The 23,981-nt window shown below is 42.0% G+C and overlaps 1 protein-coding gene and 1 long non-coding RNA gene across 2 annotated transcripts in view; one reads left to right on the forward strand and one right to left on the reverse strand.

Moving 5' to 3' along the window:
• The window catches only part of LOC141982361 (DGAT1/2-independent enzyme synthesizing storage lipids-like), a 63,869-nt gene extending 53,717 nt beyond the window's left edge, over positions 1-10,152 (forward strand). The window contains exon 7 of the mRNA XM_074944371.1: positions 9,365-10,152. Within this exon, the coding sequence (XP_074800472.1) occupies positions 9,365-9,469 (105 nt within the window). The 3' untranslated portion in view covers positions 9,470-10,152. The remainder of the gene's footprint in view (positions 1-9,364) is intronic.
• The window catches only part of LOC141982362 (uncharacterized), an 82,832-nt gene that overhangs the window by 47,769 nt on the left and 11,082 nt on the right, over positions 1-23,981 (reverse strand). The window contains exon 2 of the long non-coding RNA XR_012638042.1: positions 11,107-11,264. This is a non-coding gene — a long non-coding RNA (uncharacterized LOC141982362). The remainder of the gene's footprint in view (positions 1-11,106; positions 11,265-23,981) is intronic.

Below are 23,981 nucleotides of genomic sequence, written 5' to 3' on the forward strand. Positions count from 1 at the left end.
GATTGTTGGCTAGGAAAGCTGGTGAAGATCCTCTGCCTATGGATAAGTAGGGGGACCTTCTTTACTTTGTTTTTGTACAGCCCAAGAAGCTTAGCCTGGGTCCAATATCCTGACAAGAGACTAGAGAACCCAGCCCTAGCTCAGGAGTTGTTGACCTGTTTGCTTCACAAGAAGAGGGAGGTCAACCCTGTCTGTTTTTGGGCTGTAAGACTGTTCAACTTTACCTTTTTCACTTGGACTACTGTTAACCCCAAAATGGGGGGCAGGGAACTGTCTCCCTGATACTTGTAGCCAGAGAAACACAGCACATCTTCAGACCAACTCTATAGTAACTCCTGCTGAAAGAGAAAGCCACTGGGGACAAAGGAAGCACCTTAAGCTCCCCTCCTATGACAAACAGGAGAACATGGGCAGTTGCTCTCTGATACAACGATAAATTAGAATGAACTGGTAAAACCCCACAAGCGTGACAGACACTTAACCCAAGTAGTATGGATCCAGAACAATGGTGCAAGTGACTGCTGAAGAGCAGCAACAGTGGGCAACCCAGCAAGAGCAGTTTCAGCAAAATAATTTGCAACAGTTGGCCACACAGCAACAGCTACAGGGGGTCAACAGCAACAGCTATTGCATGAAATGGCAACACAGCAGAAAGAATTACAACAGAACCTTGACCAAGAGTTGCTGATGAATCTACAGCCTCTTGGGATATCTAGTGGTCTGGTAGCAGGAGCTGTGAGCCTAGGGCCTCTGCCCACACCTGTATCTGTAAAACTGGCTAAAATAGGGCCTGACAGCCACTCTGAAGCCTTCCTGACTACTTTTGAACAGGTGGCAGTAGCCTCCAGTGGTTTCTGATGTTGGCCCCTTACCAGCCTGGCCCAGTCCAGGCAGTCTACTGAGGGCTTGACCCTGTGTCTGCAATGAATTACAAACTGTTTAAAGCAGCCATCCTGAATTATCTGCCACCACTTCTAGATGGAAACATATCTCCAGGGAGCCTGACCATGGGTGATGACACAAAGACAGAAGGAATATTGGTGATTACAGCCATGGCAGCAGACGGGAACCCAGCTGGCTAAGTTAATATTGACAAAGCAGTTCATACAAATACTTCCTCCTGGAGACCCATGTGGATTCTGAGGCACAGCCCAAGGTGGTGGTGCAGCTGATGGAGAACTTTATGGCTGATGAAGAGCCCCCAGAGACAGGAGAAGGGAGACAACTTGTGGCTAAAAAGCTGACCCATACCTGAACCTCTGCCACTCAAGAATGAGTACCCTAGTTACCAGCCGCTCAACTGTCAGGACAACCACCCTAACTCTGGGCAAGCCACAGTAACCAGGCAGGAAGAGCCTGGATGAAACCTCACCAGGTCTTTAGAACCTTGGCCCCATCACCAGACTAAGCTAACACAGATGTGGATGCCAGACCCCTACAACAGCCAGGACCAACATTATGTGAGAGAAGAGGCTCAGACCACAATATGGTGACCTGCTACTTATGTGGGTAACTGAGGAACGTCATAGAATATCAGGGTTGGAAGGGACCTCAGGAGGTCATCTGGTCCAACCCCCCTGCTCAAAGGGAACACCCCCTTATGAAATGCCAATATGCCTGGTGTGGACAGCAGAAAGCAGGGGCTTCCAAAATAACCATCCCCATGTGGATCTGGGGGATGAAAGTACAAAATCTGTTGGACTCTAGGTGCAGTCAGGCCTTGGTGCAAACGCCATTGGCCAGGACAGGAGGGACCCCCCCCGCTCCCCCCCCAGGGAGACAGTCTTCCCCTAGTGCATCCACAGGGACGTAAAGGCCTACCCTAGCAGACAACTGAAGTTTACCATGGGACGACATATAGAGACTCTTCCAGTAGTTCTATCCCCAAAGCTAGCCTATCCCATTATTATTGGTCAGGATTGGCAAGACTTCCAAGAAAATATCAGTGAGTTGGGAAAACCAGAGACTGTAGTCACTAACCAGATTCCAACACCTTGGGAAATCCTGGACTGATTTGAAGTAGCTGGATGAGGAGAACCTGATGAATCTCTTGAGGGGGATTTGAAGACATTCACCTGGGTTGCAAATGGGAAGAGTATCTAGGAGGCTGCCGTTAGCTGATTTAGAAGCTGTGACCTAGAATTTGTCCATGAACAAAGGCAGAACGCTGTGCTGAGTGGAGTCCACAACCAATTTGCTGTTGTAAATGAAGAGGTGGCAGAATCCCGATGCCTGAAACAGTCACTCCACTTTATACTCAGGGGAGAGAGCTATATCACATTGAATGCAACAAACCAACCAGTGAGGTAAGGACACAATTACAGATACCCTGGTTGTCCTATGGCTAGGACATGGTATCCCTTGTGCTGGCCACTTAGGCCAAGAAAATACCTTGTCCTGCATATCTGCCAGCCTTTACTAGCGTGGTATCCACCAGGAGGTCAGAGAATACTGTGGGCATGTCTAAACTTACCTCCGGAGCGATCGATCCAGTGGGGGTCGATTTATCACGTCTAGCAAAGACGCGATAAATTGACCGCCAAGTGCTCTCCCGTCAACTCCTGTACTCCACCAGAGTGATAAGCGTAGGCGGAGTTGACGAGGGAGCGTCAGCAGTCGACCTACCACAGTGAAGACACGGCAGTAAGTAGTTCTCAGTATGTCAACTTCAACTATGCTATTTCCGTAGCTGAAAAGTTGCATAACTTAGACCGACTTAGCTTGCCGCCGCCGCCACCCCCCCCCACAGTGTAGACCAGGCCATGTGTCTCTTCTCAACATACCAATTAACCACCACAAAAGTTGTCTCAAAGGCCCTTCCCTCCGATTGAGACTCCCTTCCAGAGGATTGAGCTGGATATTGTGGGACCCGTGGAGAAAAGAGCTGCACGATATCAATATATTCTAGTAGTTGCAGACTATGCAACCTGATACCTAGAGTCTATTCCACTGAGCTCCACAAAGGCAACACCAGTTGCTCCACAGCTCCTGGAACTTTTCTTAGGTGGGGATCCTGTGGGACATTTTGTTCAGGCAGTACACTTGTAGCTACTCACTACAGTAAAAGGCGGACTGTGCCCATGCTTGCACTGACAGAGCCTTTCCCTGCTTCTGGAGCCTTTCATATTGCTAAAAATAGCAGTGTAAACGTGGGAGGCACTGCTTGGGCATGTAGAGAGCCCATGTATGTAGTCTGAGGGTTCTGGCATGTAGGACACTCTACTCTATCCACCTAAGCTGTGCCTCACTGTCTACACTGCTGTTTATCTCCATGCTAGCTGGGTGTGCAGTGTCTGAGTTATAGGCAATACTTTCCCCACTCATGGGTACTAAGTCTGTGTATAACGAGAAAAAACTTTTAAGAACAGAAAGGAAAAATACCACAACAATTATTCAAAAGCATGCAAACCATAAGTAAACCCCTACCCTACAGTATCTTGGACAGTAGTCCTTTGCCTCAGTTTTGGTGTGAAATTCCAACTGACAAATGTCCCTTTAACACATCACTCCCCTTTCCCTCTGCTGCACCCTACTCACTGGTTGTCTGAGGTCAGCCAAGTCCCAGAATTCAGGGGTGCGTTCCTGTGGGTTCACCTCCCTCCTCTGGGAGCAGAGTTGGGGGTCAAGCAATGCCTCTGCTTCCGCTCACCTTACCACTGTCACTTCCACCTTTGCTGCTGTTCACCGCTGTCTCACCGCTGCTGCTTGCCGCTCACTGCCACTAGCTGCAACGCCATGTTCTGAGATTTTACCACATAGCCCAGTTCTTACGGATTTTAGATCTTAGTGATTTCACTGGGTAGTGAGGAACTCTGCTGCTGCATCCTCTGTTGTTCACTGCAATGCTGTCCCTATGTCATGTCTAAAATTTAGCCTCCTAGAAGTGCCCATCATTGATTTCAGCTCTAGTGATCACTGAGGAGGAATAAGGACTCTAAGGCTATGTCTACGCATCAAACTTTGATTTACATATTATGTTGGTGTAAAGCCACCACAGTTAATATATCGCTTGTGCATACACACTTGGCTACTTGTGGCAGCACTTTGTGTACTCACCAGGGGGTTCTTGTGTCAATGCAAACTGTGGTGCACAGTGGGTAGGTATCTGAGTGTGCCATACCACCACCCTCTGGCACAATGCTTTTTGGGAATTTTGGAAATGCGTCGTGGGGCATACATGAGTGTGACCAGGATCCCAAGGGGGCCATGCTGTGATTGCTCAATCAGGGCAAACTGCAAAGAATGGGGCAGACGATCTGCAAAACTGGTGGTTACTCTACTACTCAGATTTACCAAAACAGCGTCTACAATACCTTACTGGTTACCCAGAAGCCAAAACACAGTTCCCTTAAAGCAACCCAGCCTTGAGCTCTCACACAGACAGCCAAGTCAAGTCTGATGAGGATTACTGAAAATCTTGATCATCATACTAAAAGCTCTACCACTCCCAAAGGATCAGGCACATTACCCCCTAGGTCAATGAATATTTCAGACCTTACCCAAATATACACTTACAGCCAATTCTTATTAATTAAACTAAAATGTATTTAGAAAGAAAAAAGAGTATTGGTTTAAAGATCATTATACATACAGACATGAATAGAGTTCTTAGGTCAGTTTCACAGTAGAGATAGAGAGCTTGAGAGTTGCAAAGAGTCCTTTTCAGAATCAGTTTATCAGGTTAATAGTCCAATGTCCATATTCAATATCAGGGTGATGCAGAATAGCACTGGAGACCACAGTTTTGTGACTCAAACTTCCGCTGATGAAGCTTAAGCAGATTTGAGATGATTTGGGACTGGCTAGCTTTCAGTGGAGTCTCTAAATTATCCTCGCTCACTGGATAACTGGATGCCCCACTTTCTTGCCACATGTCACTCCTCCTCTGTGCTGTTAATGGCAGGGGTCTGTTTATTGCATGCATTGGAGATATCCACAGTGGTTTGCAGGGTGCTGGTAGGGTCCCCTCCAAGAATGGCATGTGGCTCATTGTAAAAGCAGCAGGTCTGTAGCTCAGCACCAAATTGACTGTTGGCCTCCCCAGCCTTGTGGTATGCTTCACTTTCATGTGGCACTTTCACGTGGCTGCCGGTCCACGTTGTACCCCTTCACCTGCATCCACTGTGCAATCTTCTCTTATATGCCCATGTTTCTATGGCTGGTTCATAGCTGTTCCTGCACAGTCTTTTCTCCTCAAGGCCAGGAGATCCAATATCTCCTGTCTATTCCAGGCAGGAGCACGTCTAGAGCATGTAGCTAGTATGTTTGGTTGGGCAGTTGCACAGAATGAGGAAGACCTGTTATGTGTGCTTACCAAGTTGGACAATCAGGAAAAGGCATTTCAAAAATATGGGGTTTAAAGTTGAGGGGGAGGGGAGGGCAGGGCTATGCCTTCCAGTCTCTATGACCCCCTGGGCAGTGGAATTCACAATTGTGACCAGAGTGGTCACTGTTGGGCATTATGGGATAGCTCCAGGAGGACAGTTAAGTTCAACATAGCTCACGCACTCTTTATACTTGCACTGTGTCAACCATGGCTCACCATAACAGGGTGCTTACATCAGTGGGATACAAATTTGAGTATAGATACATGAACAAATAGGTTGACACAAAGCAACTTACATCAACCTAACTTTGTAGTGTAAACCAGGCCTAAAGTGAGTCTGCTCTGCTCTGTTTTTAAACATGGAGGGCATGAGGGGCGGTGAAGGCCAAATGGTATCTAAGGCTCTTTAAACAGAGTCCTCACCATCAGACAAAAACACCTAACCCCGTTCCAACTTGCACTTGGATTTGACATCACTATCTCCTGCTTAGTGAGTGAGGTTCAGGTTAGGATAACCCCCTCAATTAGGGGATACTAAGTACAGTTCTGCTGCCCTTTGGACATACAATAAGAATAATATTTCATTATCCCATGCATTAAAGACTAAACTGAACTTTAATCCAAAACAGCCAAAACTGATCACTTTGGCAAAGCAAATCTGTCTGTGCAAATCCGATCATCTCCTGAGGTTATCTCCCTCAGTTACTCAATCGATGCCAGGGGAATGCTCATTCAGACCCTGGCTTACATTTGCATCAGAGTGCCTTTCCCTGAGGCAGTTTCTTGAATCTTTTTATGCTCTTATTTTATGTGGGGGCTAAAGGGACTGTATTATTATTCTTTCCTCCTGCTTTTTATCCTCGTCTATTTTGTGGTATATTTAGATTCCACAGTGACAAGTACAGCATAAAATGTCTTGAATGGCAGAAGACTGCTGAGGAGCTGCACAAAGTAGTTTCTGAACTCAAAAATGACTTCAAATGCAGGCCTGACTTCCAGAAGGAAGAAAATACCTTTTCTGCTCCGAGGTTCCAGACTGAGCCACTAACTTGGATGTAAAAAGAAAAGGAATACTTGTGTTAGAGACTAACAAATTTATTTGATCATAAGCTTTCGTGAGCTACAGGTCACTTCATCGGATGCATTCATCTGATGAAGTGAGCTGTAGCTCACAAAAGCTTATGCTCAAATAAATTTGTTAGTCTCTAAGGTGCCACAAGTACTCCTTTTCTTTTTGCCGATACAGACTAACATGGCTGCTACTCTGAAACCTGTCACTTGGATGTGGGAATATCGGAGTGGGAATTCCTCCACCAACATAAACTTAATTTCAGTCACTTAAAAGTTCAGAATTATTTGCTTTCCTTTAGATTCAGATCACTAATATCCTGTCTCCTCTTCCTCTTCCCCTTCACCACCACCACCACCAAGGAGAAGGACCTCCTGAATGTACAATGGAAAAAGCCAGGGAGAGGAAAGAAACAGAATTACATTAGAATCTCCCCTCTCTCTGCAGTACCTGCCCTTCCTCAAAACACATTAACTTTCCAAAGTCCCTCAGGCCTGAGCCCCCAGAGCCCCCTTGACATGCTGAGAAATCTGACTCAGGTGACCCAAGTATGGCTTTTGGCTCCATTACACAAAAGAGTCATTGCTCCACTACGGTGGGAGACATGTAGCCAAAAAGAATATGTTCATCCATTCATCCACAGGAAGACACTTCCAAAAAGAAGGAGAAAGGAAACACAACTTACCCTAAATCCAATGAGAGGAATTAATTAAAGAGGACTGAAAATTAACAGTAATGTGAAAAAACACATTGTGCTTTTATAAATTTCCAAAGAACAAATCCAACCTTGTTTTATCATCTAAGAGAGATGCAGAGGCCAAAGAGAACGTCCACAAAGGAAAGGGTGACGACTTTTCAAAGGAACAAGTGGATAGGGTAGAAGCCTTGCTCAGGCAAAATGACAAAACAGCCCCTGGACTTTAGGAGGTTTCCATTTTCTCCTCCTATATTTGCTGGTAAAGGATCATTCACCAGCTTCAAAGGCTGTAAGGACACAAAACTGAACCAGCAAGATTTCAGTAGTCCCCTCTTTGAGGACAATGGGATTGCACAGGAGTAAATGAAGGTAACTTGATCTGCAGAATATTTTAGTACTGAGGATGACTGAGAAAGAAACACAGCTTGACTCCAAACCCAGGAGTTCATAGGTGTGGCTGTTAGTGACACTTCATTTGTGACACGAGAGAACTTAATCTGGGATAAACGGTACTCCTGTGAATTTAAATCGCTAATGAATAGCTGACAGTGCTATTTGATGAACATCACTTTCAATACATAAAAGCCTGCAAGCTCCTACAGTTTGGAGAGGAATATTTTAAAGGTGCACTGCAAGCAAATGCAACTGTTTGTTTGTGTCCTCCATTGGTTCTTCCTGATGTAGGATGTGGATATGTAGGATGTAGCATATTTTTTTCATGACATATTTATCTCTGGCATGTTTAGGGTGGTTGTTTTTTTTTTTAAAAAAAATAGAAATGACGAGTGGCTATAGTCTTTCCTTTCCTGGCTTTGCTAGCAGCCCTGACTAGTGATCTTTTACAAGGATGTATTCTAAGTTGCATCTCTCCAAACACAATCCCTTTCTCTCTAGGAAATAGAATCCACACTTTGCTTCATTTATGGTGGAGAGGGACAGAGAGAGTAAACAATAAATAGTGTTAAAAAAAAAAAGTCTTGCTTTGCAGGTCATCTCTAAATACCAAAACTCAGAGACAGTTTCTCTTGTTTTTCTTAAAATGGAAATTAAATCCAAGAAAATACATGACAACAACATTAATTTAAATACATAAATTCTAGGGAAAGGTTAATGTTTCCATAGTAACCTGGGGAGATCTTCAAAAATATAAAAGGGAGTTAGATGCCCAACTCCCATTGACTGCTCTTTGTGTCTTTTGAAAATCTGTTCCTGGACCTATATTGTACACATTATAGTTCAAGTCCTACCTCTCAGCCTCCTAAATACATAAAAGAGCCCTATGTGAAACAAGGAACCAGACTCCAGTCCCTTTTTGCCTCACATACATACAAAACATAGTTACACCTCTGAAATTGATAAATATAAGTCAGATCCTTAGTTGCTGTAAACTGGCTGAGGTTTGGGCCCTGTTGGAGCACTGTGGGTGTTAATGTTAGTATGAGAAACACTTTTAATTTCCTGACTCCAATGCATTTATATGTATTAGCCAAGATTTTCAAAATTATGTGCCTAAATTTAGGCTCATTATTCCATCTTTAGGCATCTACAAAAATAGTCTGATTTTTCCCCCCAAGAGTTTGAGCACCAAAGAGTTCCCATTGACCTTTTTAACTAAATTAAAGTTGACCTGGTTTATAAACAAATTCTTTAGCGTTGGTGAGGTGTAGAGGAAAGTGTCTTGGCTGATTACCATATTTTAGCTGGAGCAAAATTACCAGTATACAGTGGATGAGATTTAATAGACCTGAAGAAACATGATTTATTGGGGAGAGTACATTTGAATGCTGAAGGAATTGCCCTTTTACATCCTAACCCTCCCTTTTTATTTAGCCATGTCATGAATATTTTATGACTAGTAAACATTTAAAATAGAGTTTGAAAAGTTTATAGCTGGTTTTGAAGGGAAACTGCCTCTTGAACCTTGTGGCAAAGGATTTTACGCTGAATAGGTTTTCTTCAGTGCTGGCTTAGTTTAGAGATTATTACAATTGGGGCTTTAGTGCATAGCTAGATATAATTGTTTAGTGGGCTTAGTTATCACAGGAAAATACACTAGCATCTGGAAATGAGACTCTGCCTTAGCAAGGGTTTGATGGGATCTTGCGAGGAATTTCCCTTTTCTGCTCCCTCTGCCCGCACCCTTACCGCTTTCCATAGAGTTTTAGACTTTTTGTATATATTTTGCAACATTGGGAAAACTTGAAGAAAACGATGACTCATCATTCCTGTAATATAAAAGGTTTCCCCCTCTTTCTTTCCTTCTTTCTTTCAGACAAAGATTGCCATCGAAGCGCTAAGAGACAGACACCAAAAGCTACCAGGAAATATATTAAGGGCTCTATTGGAACGATTTGATAAACATCAGAAAGATGACTAGTGTGTTTACATATGTGTTTAAAATGTACATACCTTGTTGTAAAAGGTATTAAAAGCTATGTTACTGTACTTTAAACTTTTTTCTAAAATTACAGTTTCTCCCAACAAGGGCTTTCTCTCTTATGTCTCCAATCAGCAAGTAGAAATGGGCCAAAACTCAAATTCTTAAAAGATAAAATTGTCTTACAAAGGATTTTGAAAAATTTAGGCTTGTGCTCCTTTTACTAGTTTATGGTACATGAAGATGGCCTTAATTTTCCACCCCACTCAGGCTTTGATCCTGGTACCACTGAAGGCCATGAACCTGATCCAAAGCCCATTTTAAGTCAATGGGAATAAGACTAGGCCAATAATAAATGTCTAGTCTGGTTTTGCTGGAGGACCCCTTGGGGTGTCTCAGATATTTCAATTAAAGTGAGCCCACAATCACTGACAAGATGTTGTTTAAAACATAACTTTTAAGGAGGTGCTTACAAAAACAAATGATAATCCAGAGTTTAACAGCCTAAGAATTCTTTGACTGCTCAATAGCACAGCTCCCATTGTGCTAGTTCTCCAGTCATCACAGATTCTTCCAGGGTGGACAACACCTAAAATTTTCTAATATAAAAAAGAAAGAAGAAACCCAAACTCTGACAAGGAGAAAAACTAGTCAGGCCTTCTTGATGCACCAGAAAGAATAATAAAAAAAAAAAAAGCACAAACCCATCTTTTCTCCTCTGCAGGTTACTTTTACATTTTTGGGTTTCACCAAGTTTAACAGTAATTTGCTTGGCATAGATGCTCTGATACAGAACATCATATTAATTCTTTCACAGCAGAATTACTAACTTATTCAGACATTGTAAAAAGCTGAAGCACTGTCTAATGTTTGAATTGTTTAGATTGTAAACATAAGGAGTGAAAATCCTGACCCCGCTTAGGGTGACCAGATGTCCCATTTTTACAGGGACAGTCCCATTTTTTGGGACTTTTTTTTTTTAAATATAAGTGCGTATTACCCCCACCTCCTGTCCTGTTTTTTCACAGTTGCTATCTGGTCACCTTAACCCCACTATACTCAATACTAAAATTCCTTTGACTTTAATTGGACCAATGTTTTAGCCAAGAATGTTAGAAATGAATTCCCAGTTGGTAGCGTCAGAAAACTTCCCACTCAAAGATGCATTTTTTTCCTTTTATTTCATGCAATTATTGCGCTTATAGTATTTGCTCTTTAATGACTCCAAAAGACTGAGCAAACATTTATCCTTTTGTGCTTTAATCCTCTTGCAATAGGCACTTGTCTACTATTACAAGAGGAAAATCAGAGGAAAATTTGATCTGAAGAAACAACTCCAGTTGGTCTTTTTGTACAGCATCACGGTCTGCTTGATTTGGTATTAAAGTGTGTAGTGTACAAATGTTGGAATTAAATCTATGTACATAAAAACAAGTGCACTGAAGCATTTAGATTTCTTGTCTTCTTGAAAGCTCAATTTTAAAAGTAAAGTATATTGAGTACAGAAAAGAATCAAAACTAAATGCCCTGTTGCTTCTCTCTACATATTCATGTATTTAGTAACTTAAATCTATATTTTAATTTGGTGTATGAAATCCTGGAAACAAATAAAATTGGAAGTTATACTTCCCACTCACTTTTAAAACTGACAAACTTCTGTGTGTGGATTCCTTCTTCAAACACTCTTTCATAATGGTATTTTACCAAATACGTTGCCACCAGTGCTCATACTCATGTTTTCCAGTTGTGTGCACTTCTGAACCTCCTCCCATACCGGTAAGTGGCCAAATTTCAGCTGTTTTGACAAAAAGAAACCAGAAGTGAGTCTTATAGCCTCTCTCCCTTTTCTTTAGAGCTCCCAGCCCAAATGGAGATCAGTGATTTTCCCCTTGTAGCTAATACATATAGCAGGTTCTCATCTAGTACCCTCAAGGAATCCAATAAATTAAACTCAAACTCTTCACTTCTATCCAAGCTCACTTCTCTGCACTCTTCTTTGGCTCTGCACCATTGTCCTACTGCCCTTGTACAGAGCAACACCCTGTCTTCCTGGAGGCCTGTTTCCAAACTCAGTAGTCCTGCTCACCCTTGTCAGGTTGTTTATGCACCACCTTTTCCGGTGGCCAGACCCTCCCATGCCACTGGGTTCTAGTCCAGGATCCCAAGAATGAGTAGACGAAGTTGGCTCCATCAGACCCCTTGTTGCCATATCCCTGGACTCCTTCCCACCATAGCAGCCCCTTCCTGGGCTCTTTGTACCAGGCAGAAGCCTTCCTGTTCCCTTCAGGAATCTCCACTCTCTAAAACCCAGAGAATGACTAAATAATTCTTCTCTTTCTCCTCCTGTAGGCCCCCCCTTTTTTTTAAATGGCAAAGCAAACTTGACTGAATAGTCTATAGCAGTAATACTCAGACCTCACTGGTTCAGGGACCAAATTAGTAATCAACACTACCCAAAAGAGCCACAGTAGTGTGAATTCATTGTTTCACATATAAATAAAATAAAATAAGTCTCACAGCAAAATGACTAAGTATTATTTTATCAACTGCAATTGGATAATAACTTAATAAAAGCATCCTGAGTGTGTGATTTAATTATTAACCAGATTTTTAATGTCAGGGGCTACAAAGAACCATAGGAAACACATTAAAGAGCTACTTGTGGCTCCCGAGCCTCACTCTGAATATCACCGGTCCGTAGCCACCACCAACTATAATTCCTAAATGCTTAGTGGTTTATATGCTCTTGCTCTGCCCTATCTTCCAACTAATGTAATAACACCATTCTAAGAATACTCCATTTCCCTGATACTTTTACTAAATATCAGTGTAGCTTTTGTTACCTTAAGATATTTGAATTCCTCAGAAATCTTTTCCCTTTCTTTAGCAAAGGCTTTACATACCCATAAAAAGCAATCAATTGTTTCTTCCACCTTACTGAACACAGTTTGTCTTTATTTATTCTAAAAAAGATTTTTAAGTTACAATAGCCAGTTAGCATTCTAAACAAAATCACTTCATTTCTTCTATCCAGGGCCTGCTACATAGCATTATCTTCAACTCTAACAGTCCCCTTCTTTGTCTGAGCTTTAGTACAGAAGTGTCATACTACTACCCCCACTGCTTATCTTTATAATAACTATTCAGTTCCTCCCCAGCTGTGTTTCATCTTTCATTAGGCCTGCCAGATGCAACCAGGTGCTTTAATGGAGCACCTCCAGCCCACATTTATCCTTTCCTCACCTATGTTGGGCTAGATACTCCATCACATTCCTCAAAAAGGATGTCTCTCATTTCTATTCAGTTGTGTGATCAATGAGAAGGAAATAGGTGGCAGATACTCAACCTAGACAGAAGAATGATGCAGAACCTGGTCTGTTGGTGAATAACCAAGGGCTGGTGAGTGACTAAGCGTTATTGTGGTAACCTGCTTTAATCTTTCATTGCCACAGTATCAGTAGCCTTGAGAAGATGGCTTCACGTTGTTGGGTGAAAAGCACAATCCACACCAATACTAAACTTAACTAATTGAAAGCTTTAATAGTAATATATTGTCCCAAAATTTTCTTATCTTAATTAAGCAAAAAGCATAAGTCCAGCAAATAGAGCAGATAACATAATAGAGCATAGACATGAACAACAAATCTCAAAGAACAACAGTAATGAAAGATGAGTAACCGTTTCTTAACTTTTTCTGGAGTGCAGGTAGGATGTTTGCTAGTGTTTAGATGAATGCTGGTCCACTCTGGTGAAGGTCCTGCATTGCTCCACCTCCCTCTGTTAAATACATGTTCTTTATGTCTTGTTTCGTAACATTATGCAGGTGCACATTAAAATTCTCATTTATAACTATTTTATTCTAAATATAACCCCATCATAACCCAAAATCCTTTTAACTGATACATTTTTACTTATCCTGCTAAAATTGGTGCCTTTTTATTTATCTATTTTTAGCCATTGCTACCATCCTCAGTCCAACTGTCCTTTCATGCTTTCATGTATTCCATTTTTTAAAATGTATTTATTTATTTATTTAACAACACTAAATTATTACAACAATTAGTCTTACTTCTTATGGCCTTGGAGTTGCAGGTTGGCTAGTTTTGTCCAGTCAGTATCCATTCTCTCTAGTCTGTTTTACTAGGGAGATTTGTACCTGGCTAGTAAATTCAGGGGTGAAAGTAAAATTGAAAACTTACTGGTATGGGGGCTGGGGCAAAAGGGGCGAGGCTGGGGGCAGCATCTCCCAGCCAGCCCTTCCACGCTGCCCGGCCAGCGCTGCCCAGGGCTCCAGCGGCGATTTAACTTCCCTATGCAGGAAATCTGCTACTGTCCATCATGGGTAGTATGAATGAACCCCACAGACAAGTCCCTGTGTATTGCATATTGGTTGTCCAGTGAGGCCTTCTGGCTTCTTAATGGTGTGGAGATTGTGTAGCAGCTTCAAATAAATTTAAATATGGAAGTTTTAATTTTCACATTTGTCAGTAAACAGTATCACTACACTATTCCCTGGCCTATCTTGATATCGAATTCCCATTTATTAGTTATGCATTTGCCAAGTCATAACTGCATAGTAGAATTTTTTTAGTGTGATAGAAGAGCTTGAATTTTAATAGCTGGGTAAGGAGACATGTGGGGCCTTTTTGGCAGCCAGAAAGGTGATGGAGGCAGCTCAGGCTCCTGGCATCCAGGAGGCAGTTGTGGCTTTTGGTACTATGGAGGGAATGAATCTCCTCTTTCCTTCTCCTGTAAGCAGGGTTGGAGTGACTTCAGTTTTTTGGGTGGGAGGCTTGGACTCTTAGTCCCCTAACAATCAGCTGCTTCACTGCCCTCCGTGTCAATATCTCTACTTCATCCATCAGAGGGGAATAAGTAAGCATGCTTGTTGAATGTTTCTACTGAAATGGTCTGCAGTGAAATGGGTAACCATACCAACATTTATCATTAGACTTTACAGTAAACACCCAAGGAGATGATTGGGGAAACAAACACTGCTGGTACCCTATTATTTCAAATGAGCAATCTGCAAATCCACTTGCTGCTGGTATAAATAACAGCAAAACTGTCACATTTACCCATTGTATGAAGTCTCACAAATAGGCTCATTTGAAGAGAAGAGGTTCTTTAGTTAGCAACAGAGAAGGACTATTTTTTATGTAATAGGTCTACAGGTTGCAAAGTAATCTAATGGGATTACATTTATTGGGACAGATTCCCGCATAGAACTTGTGATGGAAAGCAGGAAGTGTTACTACTGAATCAGGGTCAGTCTCAGGCTTTGCTAACCTGGCATACAGTACTATGTCTCAGTACAAGAGCAGATGAGAAGGAATCAAATGAAGTGTCTCTTTGCTTTCAAGAAAGATGTGCTGACCTGGACTAAATCAAATTAAACTAGACTCCTGAGCAGACTGATGACAAAGAAGTCCAGGTAGCTGCATAAATGAATCCCCTTTGACCAAATGAACACTGCCACCATTTGCAGAATGCTAGTAATTAATTCCTTCTGGGGAATTCAAAGTCCTTCTGGACCTGCTGTCTAGCTGGTGTCTCCAGTGCCCTTGCCAGTAGATAGTAAGAGAACCCAAGCCAGCCCTCTTCACTTGGTTCCAGCCCAGGGACCCTATAATAAGCAGCCACGGTCTCTGCACAGTCTGACCCCCTTGCTGCTGTTCCCCTGGGCTTCTTCCTACTCCTCTGACTCCCCCCCCCCGCCAGTCTCAAACTCCTTCCACTCAGGGAGCAACTACAGCCTGCCTTCCTGCAGTCCCCCTGCTGATCACTGCTCCTGGGCTTTATACTGGCCCCGCCTTCTGTTCAGATGACCCTATTTCTAATTAGTGGCATACTCCCTGGCTCCTCCTCCAGGTGCACCAACTGGAATTAATGGGCCTGCCTGACCACCTTAACCCCAATTAGCCCTGTGTGAGGCACATGCCCCATCACAGAAACTTAAATGAAAATAAATCCAGTCCAATCTTCAACTTATTCTGACATTATGGAAACACTCATGCTGTCCTGAGAAGCAGTACGTCTAGAATGACACTCTCCAAACACTGGACAAAAACTGCCTTTTAAAAATGCTTGTGTAAAACAAAAAATGAAAACAGGAGAGGTGTGCATGTACATATCCTTATTTAAAAAATCCCCAACACAATAGTTAAAAACATTGAATGATGGAAAAGTTGTCTGTTTAGAATGCATGCTTTTTGGGGTCCGTGACTTGTCATATGCATGTACAGCTCCCAGCACATTTTTACACAGCATATAAATTATTGTAAACAACAGAATAACCTAAAAGGGACATTAAGGTTGCACAGCAAAATACTCAAAAGTCATGATATGACAAAGTTAGGGTGGCTGCTGTAACACTAACTGCTCCCTTGTGTATATGCATTACAACACAGATTTCAATTAAATGAACAAATACTATCCCTTCCCCACACATCTGCAGTGCACAGGTTCCACAGTACATAGTGACTGACACCTGTTTGATACTTATTTTTATCCTCATTGTTTAGTGTGATCCTTGCCTCATTCCCTACGCAAAATTCAATTTCTGCAGTGACACATTCTCTATATACCCCCGCCTCACTTTCCATCTAATCTGTGCACTACAGTCCTGATTGAGAGCCCTTCAATGAGTTTTGGATTAGACCCTGAATGAGAAATGCCACATAGCTTTCATATGCACATGTGTCCAGTGCCAATAGTAAGAGATTATTTGCTGAATGAGAATTAATGCTCTCCTAACATACAAACCTGTAGTGCCAGTAGAATATTGGAAGATCTTTAGTTTTTAAAAAAATCCCATCATATGATAAAAATGTGTACATGCTCAAAGTTTCTTTTTAAAATCCTTATAATTCAGGCAAATCTAAATGGGTTTTCATTAGACCAAAGAAAACACACTAGTAATCTAGATGCTATCTCCCTGGTAAATTTGAAGCTTCTTTTCTCAAACCCCAGATGTGTTAAAGCTATTTTTTTTTAAAAAAGTCTCTTTTTTTTTTTCCGAATGACACGAATGTATATTTAATACTTTATTATTGAAAATGGCTTACCTGGTTTTGCTCAATCTTTTAAAAAAAAAAAAAAGGGGGGGGGGAAGTCAGGCTGTAGCTAATGGAATTTTTAAGCCTGAAAGATAAAAAATGTGAGGAAAATTTTAAATTTTTGAAAAAGACGATATAGAATGGAACCAGTTACAGATGTTGCTCTACCTATGATAATTAAAAAATAACATTTCCCCATCTGGGTGGAGATATGGAATGAGGTGGTAGTTTTGCACAATTTTGATTAATGTATTTCTTTACCTAATTGCAGTTCAATCCTATAGTGCATACTCGGGTGAAAATCCTGTTGGCTTCAGTGGTGGTTTGGCCGAGTACGGGTTGCAGTCTGGGACCCTAGATTTTAGTTCAATTAATGATTTGCTCTCTCCCTCTCTTACCCCAATGATTCTGAGACCGTGTGCTTCAGGCCAAATTCCAGAAGAAGCAGACTGTCCAGGACACATTCACACTTCTGTTAGGGGGCTTTGCAGCTACACCCTATTATTGGGGGGGCATTTCTGACAGTGCCTTTAATTAGCATATATGTACACTACATTTCTGAAGAAGGCTTCAAAGCCACAGCACAACCTAACTGAATAGACTTGTCAACGATCACTGTCCAGTGTTGGGGAACACTTTTAAGAGTGCCCTTAAGTAATAAACAAATATATGTATTTGTATTTATTTTGATTCATACACCCTTTCATAAAAAGGACCCTTTATCCTTTTCTCTAAACATTCCTTGCCACAATTATAGAAAAATAATTACCACCCTCTTCACCCAATAATTAGAATATATAATAACCCAACAGTTACACAACTTTAGATCTTTCTAATGTCCTACCGGAGTCCTCTTACCCTTGAAATAAAGAAATGGGCTTTTGCTGAGCAGAGATCCTCTGAAAATCAATAAACTAGGACTATTTCAGACTTATGACATACACCACATCAAGGATGTAATTGCCCTGAGAACAAGCAAGGTCTCAAGATTCTAATATATATAATTTAAAATGGTTAAGGTAGTTAGACAAATGTATATTTAAACTGCATATATTTGATAGTCTCCTTTTCCGCCTCCCTCTGTATGTCACTTGTGACAGTGTAAAAGGCACATATATTAGAGGGGGAAAAAAGGCCCCTTTATAATGCCAGAGAGGTGTATAGTGGCTCTATTGTAAATTCAAAGTCCTTGAATTTGATCAATTACTAAATAGGTATCTGATGTTGGAACAAGCACTACACATTGTGTATGTTGAACTGAGTTGATTAGTCAGTGCTGCAGTGTATCAATGTACTTAGTCTGCTTTTGTCCTGAAAAGTGTCTACTCAAAAATGACACCTCTTACCGAGCAGAGATCCTCTTCTATCTATTCAGTCACCAGTGCTTAATTTAGTGACAAAAATAATTTGCACTAATATTTATTCCTGTTAAAACTGCAAAGTCAACACACCTAAGACAGTGATCTTGACTCTATCTCCTCTTATATGTCAACAGAATTCTTACTGAGCTCCAATCAATTACACCTGTGCAACCCTCTTGCCTTCAGTTTTGTTGCATAGATATTAAGAGTACAACCTGATAGTAATGGGTTTGAACAGGTGAAGGCCACTAATTGTGAAAATCTGTCAATTGAATGAAGATCATAGAGTGTAACTCAAAAAGAAAAGGAGGACTTGTGGCACCTTAGAGACAATAACACATTTATTTGAGCATAAGCTTTCGTGAGCTACAGCTCACTTCATCAGATGCATTCAGCGCAAAATACAGCGGAGAGATTTATATACACACAGAACACGAAACAATGGGTGTTACCATACACACTGTAAAAAGAGTGATCAAGTAAGGTGAGCTATTACCAGCAAGAGAGCTGGGGGCAGGGGGGTAGTGATAATCAAAGTGGGCCACTTCCAGCAGTTGACAAGAATATCTGAGGAACAGTCGGGGGTGGGGGGGAGAGGAAATAAGCATGGGGAAATAGTTTTACTTTGTGTAATGACCCATCCACTCCCAGTCTTTATTCAAGCCTAAGTTAATTGTATCCAGTTTGCAAATTAATTCCAATTCAGCAGTCTCTCGTTGGAGTTTGTTTTTGAAGTTTGTTTGTTGAAGAATTGCCACTTTTAGGTCTGTAATCGAGTGACCAAAGAGATTGAAGTGTTCTCCGACTGGTTTTTGAATGTTATAATTCTTGACGTCTGATTTGTGTCCATTTATTCTTTTACGTATAGACTGTCCAGTTTGGCCAATGTACATGGCAGAGGGGCTTTGCTGGCACATGATGGCATATATCACATTGGTAGACATGCAGGTGAATGAGTCTCTGATAGTGTGGCTGATGTGATTAGGCCCTATGATGGTGTCCCCTGAATAGATATGTGGACACAGTTGGCAATGGGCTTTGTTGCAAGGATAGGTTCCTGGGTTAGTGGTTCTATTGTGTGGTGTGTGGTTGCTGGTGAGTATTTGCTTCAGGTTGGGGGGCTGTCTGTAAGCAAGGACTGGCCTGTCTCCCAAGGTCTGTGAGAGTAATGGGTCGTCCTTCAGGATAGGTTGTAGATCCTTGATGATGTGTTGGAGAGGTTTTAGTTGGGGGCTGTACGTGATGGCTAGTGGCGTTCTGTTATTTTCTTTGTTGGGCCTGTCCTGTAGTGGGTAACTTCTGGGTACTCTTCTGGCTCTGTCAATCTGTTTCTTCACTTCAGCAGGTGGGTATTGTAGTTGTAAGAATGCTTGATAGAGATCTTATAGGTGTTTGTCTCTGTCTGAGGGTTTGGAGCAAATGCGGTTGTATCCTAGAGCTTGGCTGTAGACAATGGATTGTGTGGTGTGGTCTGGATGAAAGCTGGAGGCATATAGGTAGGCATTGCGGTCAGTATGTTTCCGGTATAGGGTGGTGGTTATGTGACCATCGTTTATTAGCACCGTAGTGTCCAGGAAGTGGATCTCTTGTGTGGACTGGTCCAGGCTGAGGTTGATGGTGGGATGGAAATTGTTGAAATCGTAGTGGAATTCCTCAAGGGCTTCTTTTCCATGGGTCTAGATGATGAAGATGTCATCAATGTAGCACAAGTAGAGTAGGAGCATTAAGGGACGAGAGCTGAGGAAGCGTTGTTCTAAGTCAGCCATAAAAATGTTGGCATACTGTGGGGCCATGCGGTTACCCATAGCAGTGCTGCTGATTTAAAGGTATACATTGTCCCCAGATGTGAAATTGTTATGGGTGAGGACAAAGTCACAAAGTTCAGCCACCAGGTTTGCCGTGACATTATCGGGGATGGTGTTCCTGAAGGCTTGTAGTCCATCTTTATGTGGAATGTTGGTGTAGAGGGCTTCTACATCCATAGTGGCTAGGATGGTGTTTTCAGGAAGATCATTGATGGATTGTAGTTTCCTCAGGAAGTCAGTGGTGTCTCGAAGATAGCTGGAAGTGCTGGTAGCGTAGGGTCTGAGGAGGGAGTCTACATAGCCAGACAATCCTGCTGTCAGGGTGCCAATGCCTGTGATGATGGGGCGTCCAGGATATCCAGGTTTATGGATCTTGGGTAGCAGATAGAATATCCCAGGTCGGGGTTCTAGGGGTTTGTCTGTGCGGATTTGTTCTTGTGCTTTTTCAGGGAGTTTCTTGAGCAAATGGTGTAGTTTCTTTTTGTAACCCTCAGTGGGATCAGTTTGAAACACCTAGCTATTTTTTCTAAAGAAAGAGAGGATTTGAAGATATGATTAAAAGGAAAGATGGGATTGAGGTTAGCCCAAAATGGGCAAGCATTTTGTGTTGGATTGTTACTATTCTAAATATAATATTGTCTATACATTTCTTTCCAGCTCCTTTTTCGGATTCTTTTGTCTCCATGTCAATGTCATACTATTATTGTGTAATAGCATGTGGGACCTACTATTGTTTTTATCAACAAAGATTACATCCTACTGGCTGCTCCTTAATCACCCTAAATTAAATATTCTTTCATATGTCAAAAATTTAAAACTGTGGCACGGCATCTACACATATAAATGTGATCACTAATCATTTTAAAAAAAAAAGTTTTTCATCTGCTCCTCTTCCAAATTTTGTTTTAAAATACACTTCTTTAATACTTTGCTATCTGTATGTTTCACAGAAGTGCTGTAACAAAATAAATGATAATCCTGTAGTGCTGTGTGATTAAAAACCATGCTCTGGGAAACTGTTGTTGGACCATTCCCTCCATTTCCGTATGTGGAATGGTTTCATATAGTGCATTTTCTTGTGGGAAAAGGAGCACCAAATGGGAGATCCACCATGCCCCTCCCCCTTCTTATGCCCCTCTCTAGATGCTTTATGTGAATTGGGTTGCGAGTTGTAAAGGGATTTAGATTTGGTAGATTAAAGATTGCAAACCCAAACTGCTAATGAAATGGAGCTAAAGGAGGGGGTAAGGGTCTGCTGATATTAACTAAGGCTAGACAGAGAGGAGCATGCGTATACAGTATATTTTTCAAATGTTTTAGTGATACTGGGTCAGATATCTGTTACACAGGTGTAAATCTGAAGTAATCCATTTATGCCATTGTAAGTATTACCCGAGTAAGAGTGTGCTATTACAGTTCTTAAAGAGTCTGATCCAAAGTCACTGAAGTCTATTTTCAAAAAAACAACAACTTCCATTGACTTCAGTGGCCTCTGAATCAGCCTAGAAGTGAATCATAGCTTGGAGTTTTTGTTTGTTTGTTAACAACAGTGTCAAGGTTCCCTCCCCACTCTGAACTCTAGGGTACAGATGTGGGGACCCACGTGAAAGACCCCCTAAGCTTATTTCTACCAGCTTAGGTTAAAAACTTCCCCAAGGTACAAATCCTTCCTTGCCCTTGGATGGGTACTGCTGCCACCACCAAGTGAGTTAGACAAAGATTCAGAAAAGGACCATTTGGATTCATGTTTCCCTACAATATCCCCCCAAACCCCTTCACCCCTTTCCTGGGGGGGCTTGAGAATAACCTACCAACCAAATAGGTAAACCAGGTGAGCACAGACTAGAACACTAAAAACCAATCAGATTCTTAAAAAAACAGAACTTTATTACCAAAAAAAAAAAAGTAGAAGAAACACCTCTGTAAAATTACCTTCCATCCTGATTTTACAGGGTAATAAGATTCAAAACACAGAAGATTCCCCTCTAGGCAAAACTTTAAAGTTACAAAAAACAGGGATAAACCTCCCTCTTAGCACAGGGAAAATTCACAAGCTAAAACAAAAGATACTCTAACGCATTTCCTTGCTATTACTTACTATTTCTGTAAGTTAGATGTATCGTTCAGTAGGAGCTAGATTATTTGCTTGGTCTTTCTCCTTGTCTCTGAGAGAACGCACACAAAGAGACAAAGCAAAAACCTTCCCCCCACAGATTTGAAAGCATCTTCTCCCCTTTTTGGTCCTTTTGGTCAAGTGACAACCAGGTTATCTGAGCTTCTGAACCCTTTACAGGTAAAAGAGGGATTTTATGTTACCCTTTGCTGTATGTTTATGACACGCCCCCCAAATCACAGACAGTGCTGGACAGCCTGCTTCACACTGGCTGTGTTTTGTTCCTGGAGCTCCAGGAGAAAACAGAATTAATAAGACACATGCACCTCTAGATATACTACTGATTATATAAAAACTAACAATATTTTCCACATTTCAAGGACTATTTTAACCAGTTGATTCTGGGAAACTTTCAAGGGAGAATGCATCAGCCACCTTGTTAGAAGCTCCTGAAATGTGTTGTATTTCAAAAAATCAAAATCTTGGAGAGCTAAACTCCACCGAATAAGTTTTTTTGTTGTTGTCCTTGATGGTATGAAGCCACTTCAGCATGGTCAGTTTGCAGGTGGAAACACCGTCCCCAAACGTATGGGGGTAGCTTTTCCAGAGCGTAGACAATGGCGTAACATTCCTTTTCACTGATTGACCAGTGGCTTTCCCTCTCAGACAGCTTCTTGCTAAGAAACACTACAGGATGGAATTCTTGATCTGGTCCTTCCTGCATTAAAACTGCTCCCACATGCTCTGACACATCTGTGGTTACCAGGAAAGGTTTGTCAAAGTCTGGGGCCCTTAGTACAGGGTCAGACATGAGTGTCACTTTAAGCTGGTTAAAGGCCTTCTGACATTCTTCAGTCCACTGAACTGCATTTGGCTGTTTCTTTTTAGTTAGGTCTGTCAGTGGGGCGGCAATTTGGCTGTAGTGTGGTACAAATCACCTGTAATATCCGGCCAAGCCTAAGAAGGATTGGACCTGTTTCTTTGACTTTGGGACAGGCCACTTTTGGATAGTATTTACTTTGGCCTGTAGGGGGTTGATCGTTCCTTGACCCACCTGGTGTCCGAGGTAAGTCACTCTGTTGAGGCCTATTTGAAACTTTTTAGCCTTAACAGTTAGTCCTGCCTCCCTTATGCGCTCAAAGACTTTTTGCAGATGCTCCAGGTGTTCTGCCCATGAATCAGAAAAGATGGTCACATCAAGGTAGGTGACTGCAGATTCTCCCAATCCCGCTAGGAGACTATCTACAAGTTTCTGGAAGGTGGCAGGTGCATTTTGCAGCCCGAAAGGGAGCACATTATATTCATATAGCCCTACATGGGTGACTAAAGCTGACTTTTCCTTGGTGGATTCATCCCGCAGTACTTGCCAGAACCCCTTGGTTAAGTCTAAGATAGAGATGAACTGGGCCCGTCCCAGTTTCTCCAATAGCTCATTTGTGTGTGGCACTGGATAGTTGTCTGGGTGAGTCCCAGCATTTAGCTTATAGTAGTCCATGCAAAAGTGTATTTCCCCATCTGGTTTGGGAACTAGAACCACTGCAGATGCCCATGCACTTTTAGAGGGGCGGATTACCCCCATATGTAGCATGTCCTGGATCTCCCGTTCTATAGCAGTTTTGGTTTAAGGAGCCACCTGGTAAGGTTGGGATCTAATTGGGCGAGCATTACCTGTGTTAATGGAGTGGTATGTCTGTTTGGTCTGTTCTGGGGCGGCTGAGAACATCGGTGCAAAGCTAGTGCACAGCTCCTTGATCTGCTGTAGCTGCATACGTCTGAGGGTCATGGAGAGGTTCACCTCTTCTACACCACCATCACTTTTTTCTTCATAGTAGACACCTTCAGACCACTCAGTGTCATCTCCTTCCTGGGCTGTAAACTGACAAACCTTTAATTCTCTTGAATAAAAGGGCTTTAGAGAATTAACATGGTACACTTTAGGGTTGAGGTGGGAGATGCTATGAGATAGCTAACAGCTCCCAGGCACACTCGGACCGTAAATGGCCCGTCCCATGTCACTTCCATCTTATGGGCCTGGAGTGCCTTCAAGACCATGACCTAGTCCCCTACTTTGAAGGAACGCTCTCTGGCATGTTTATCATACCAGGCCTTTTGCTCTTCCTGAGCATCTTTTAGGTTTTCTCTAGCAAGGGCTAAAGAGTTTCGGAGGGTGTTTTG

Source organism: Natator depressus, chromosome 2, assembly GCF_965152275.1.
Source record: "Natator depressus isolate rNatDep1 chromosome 2, rNatDep2.hap1, whole genome shotgun sequence".
In the NCBI taxonomy this organism is placed as follows: Eukaryota; Metazoa; Chordata; order Testudines; family Cheloniidae; genus Natator; species Natator depressus.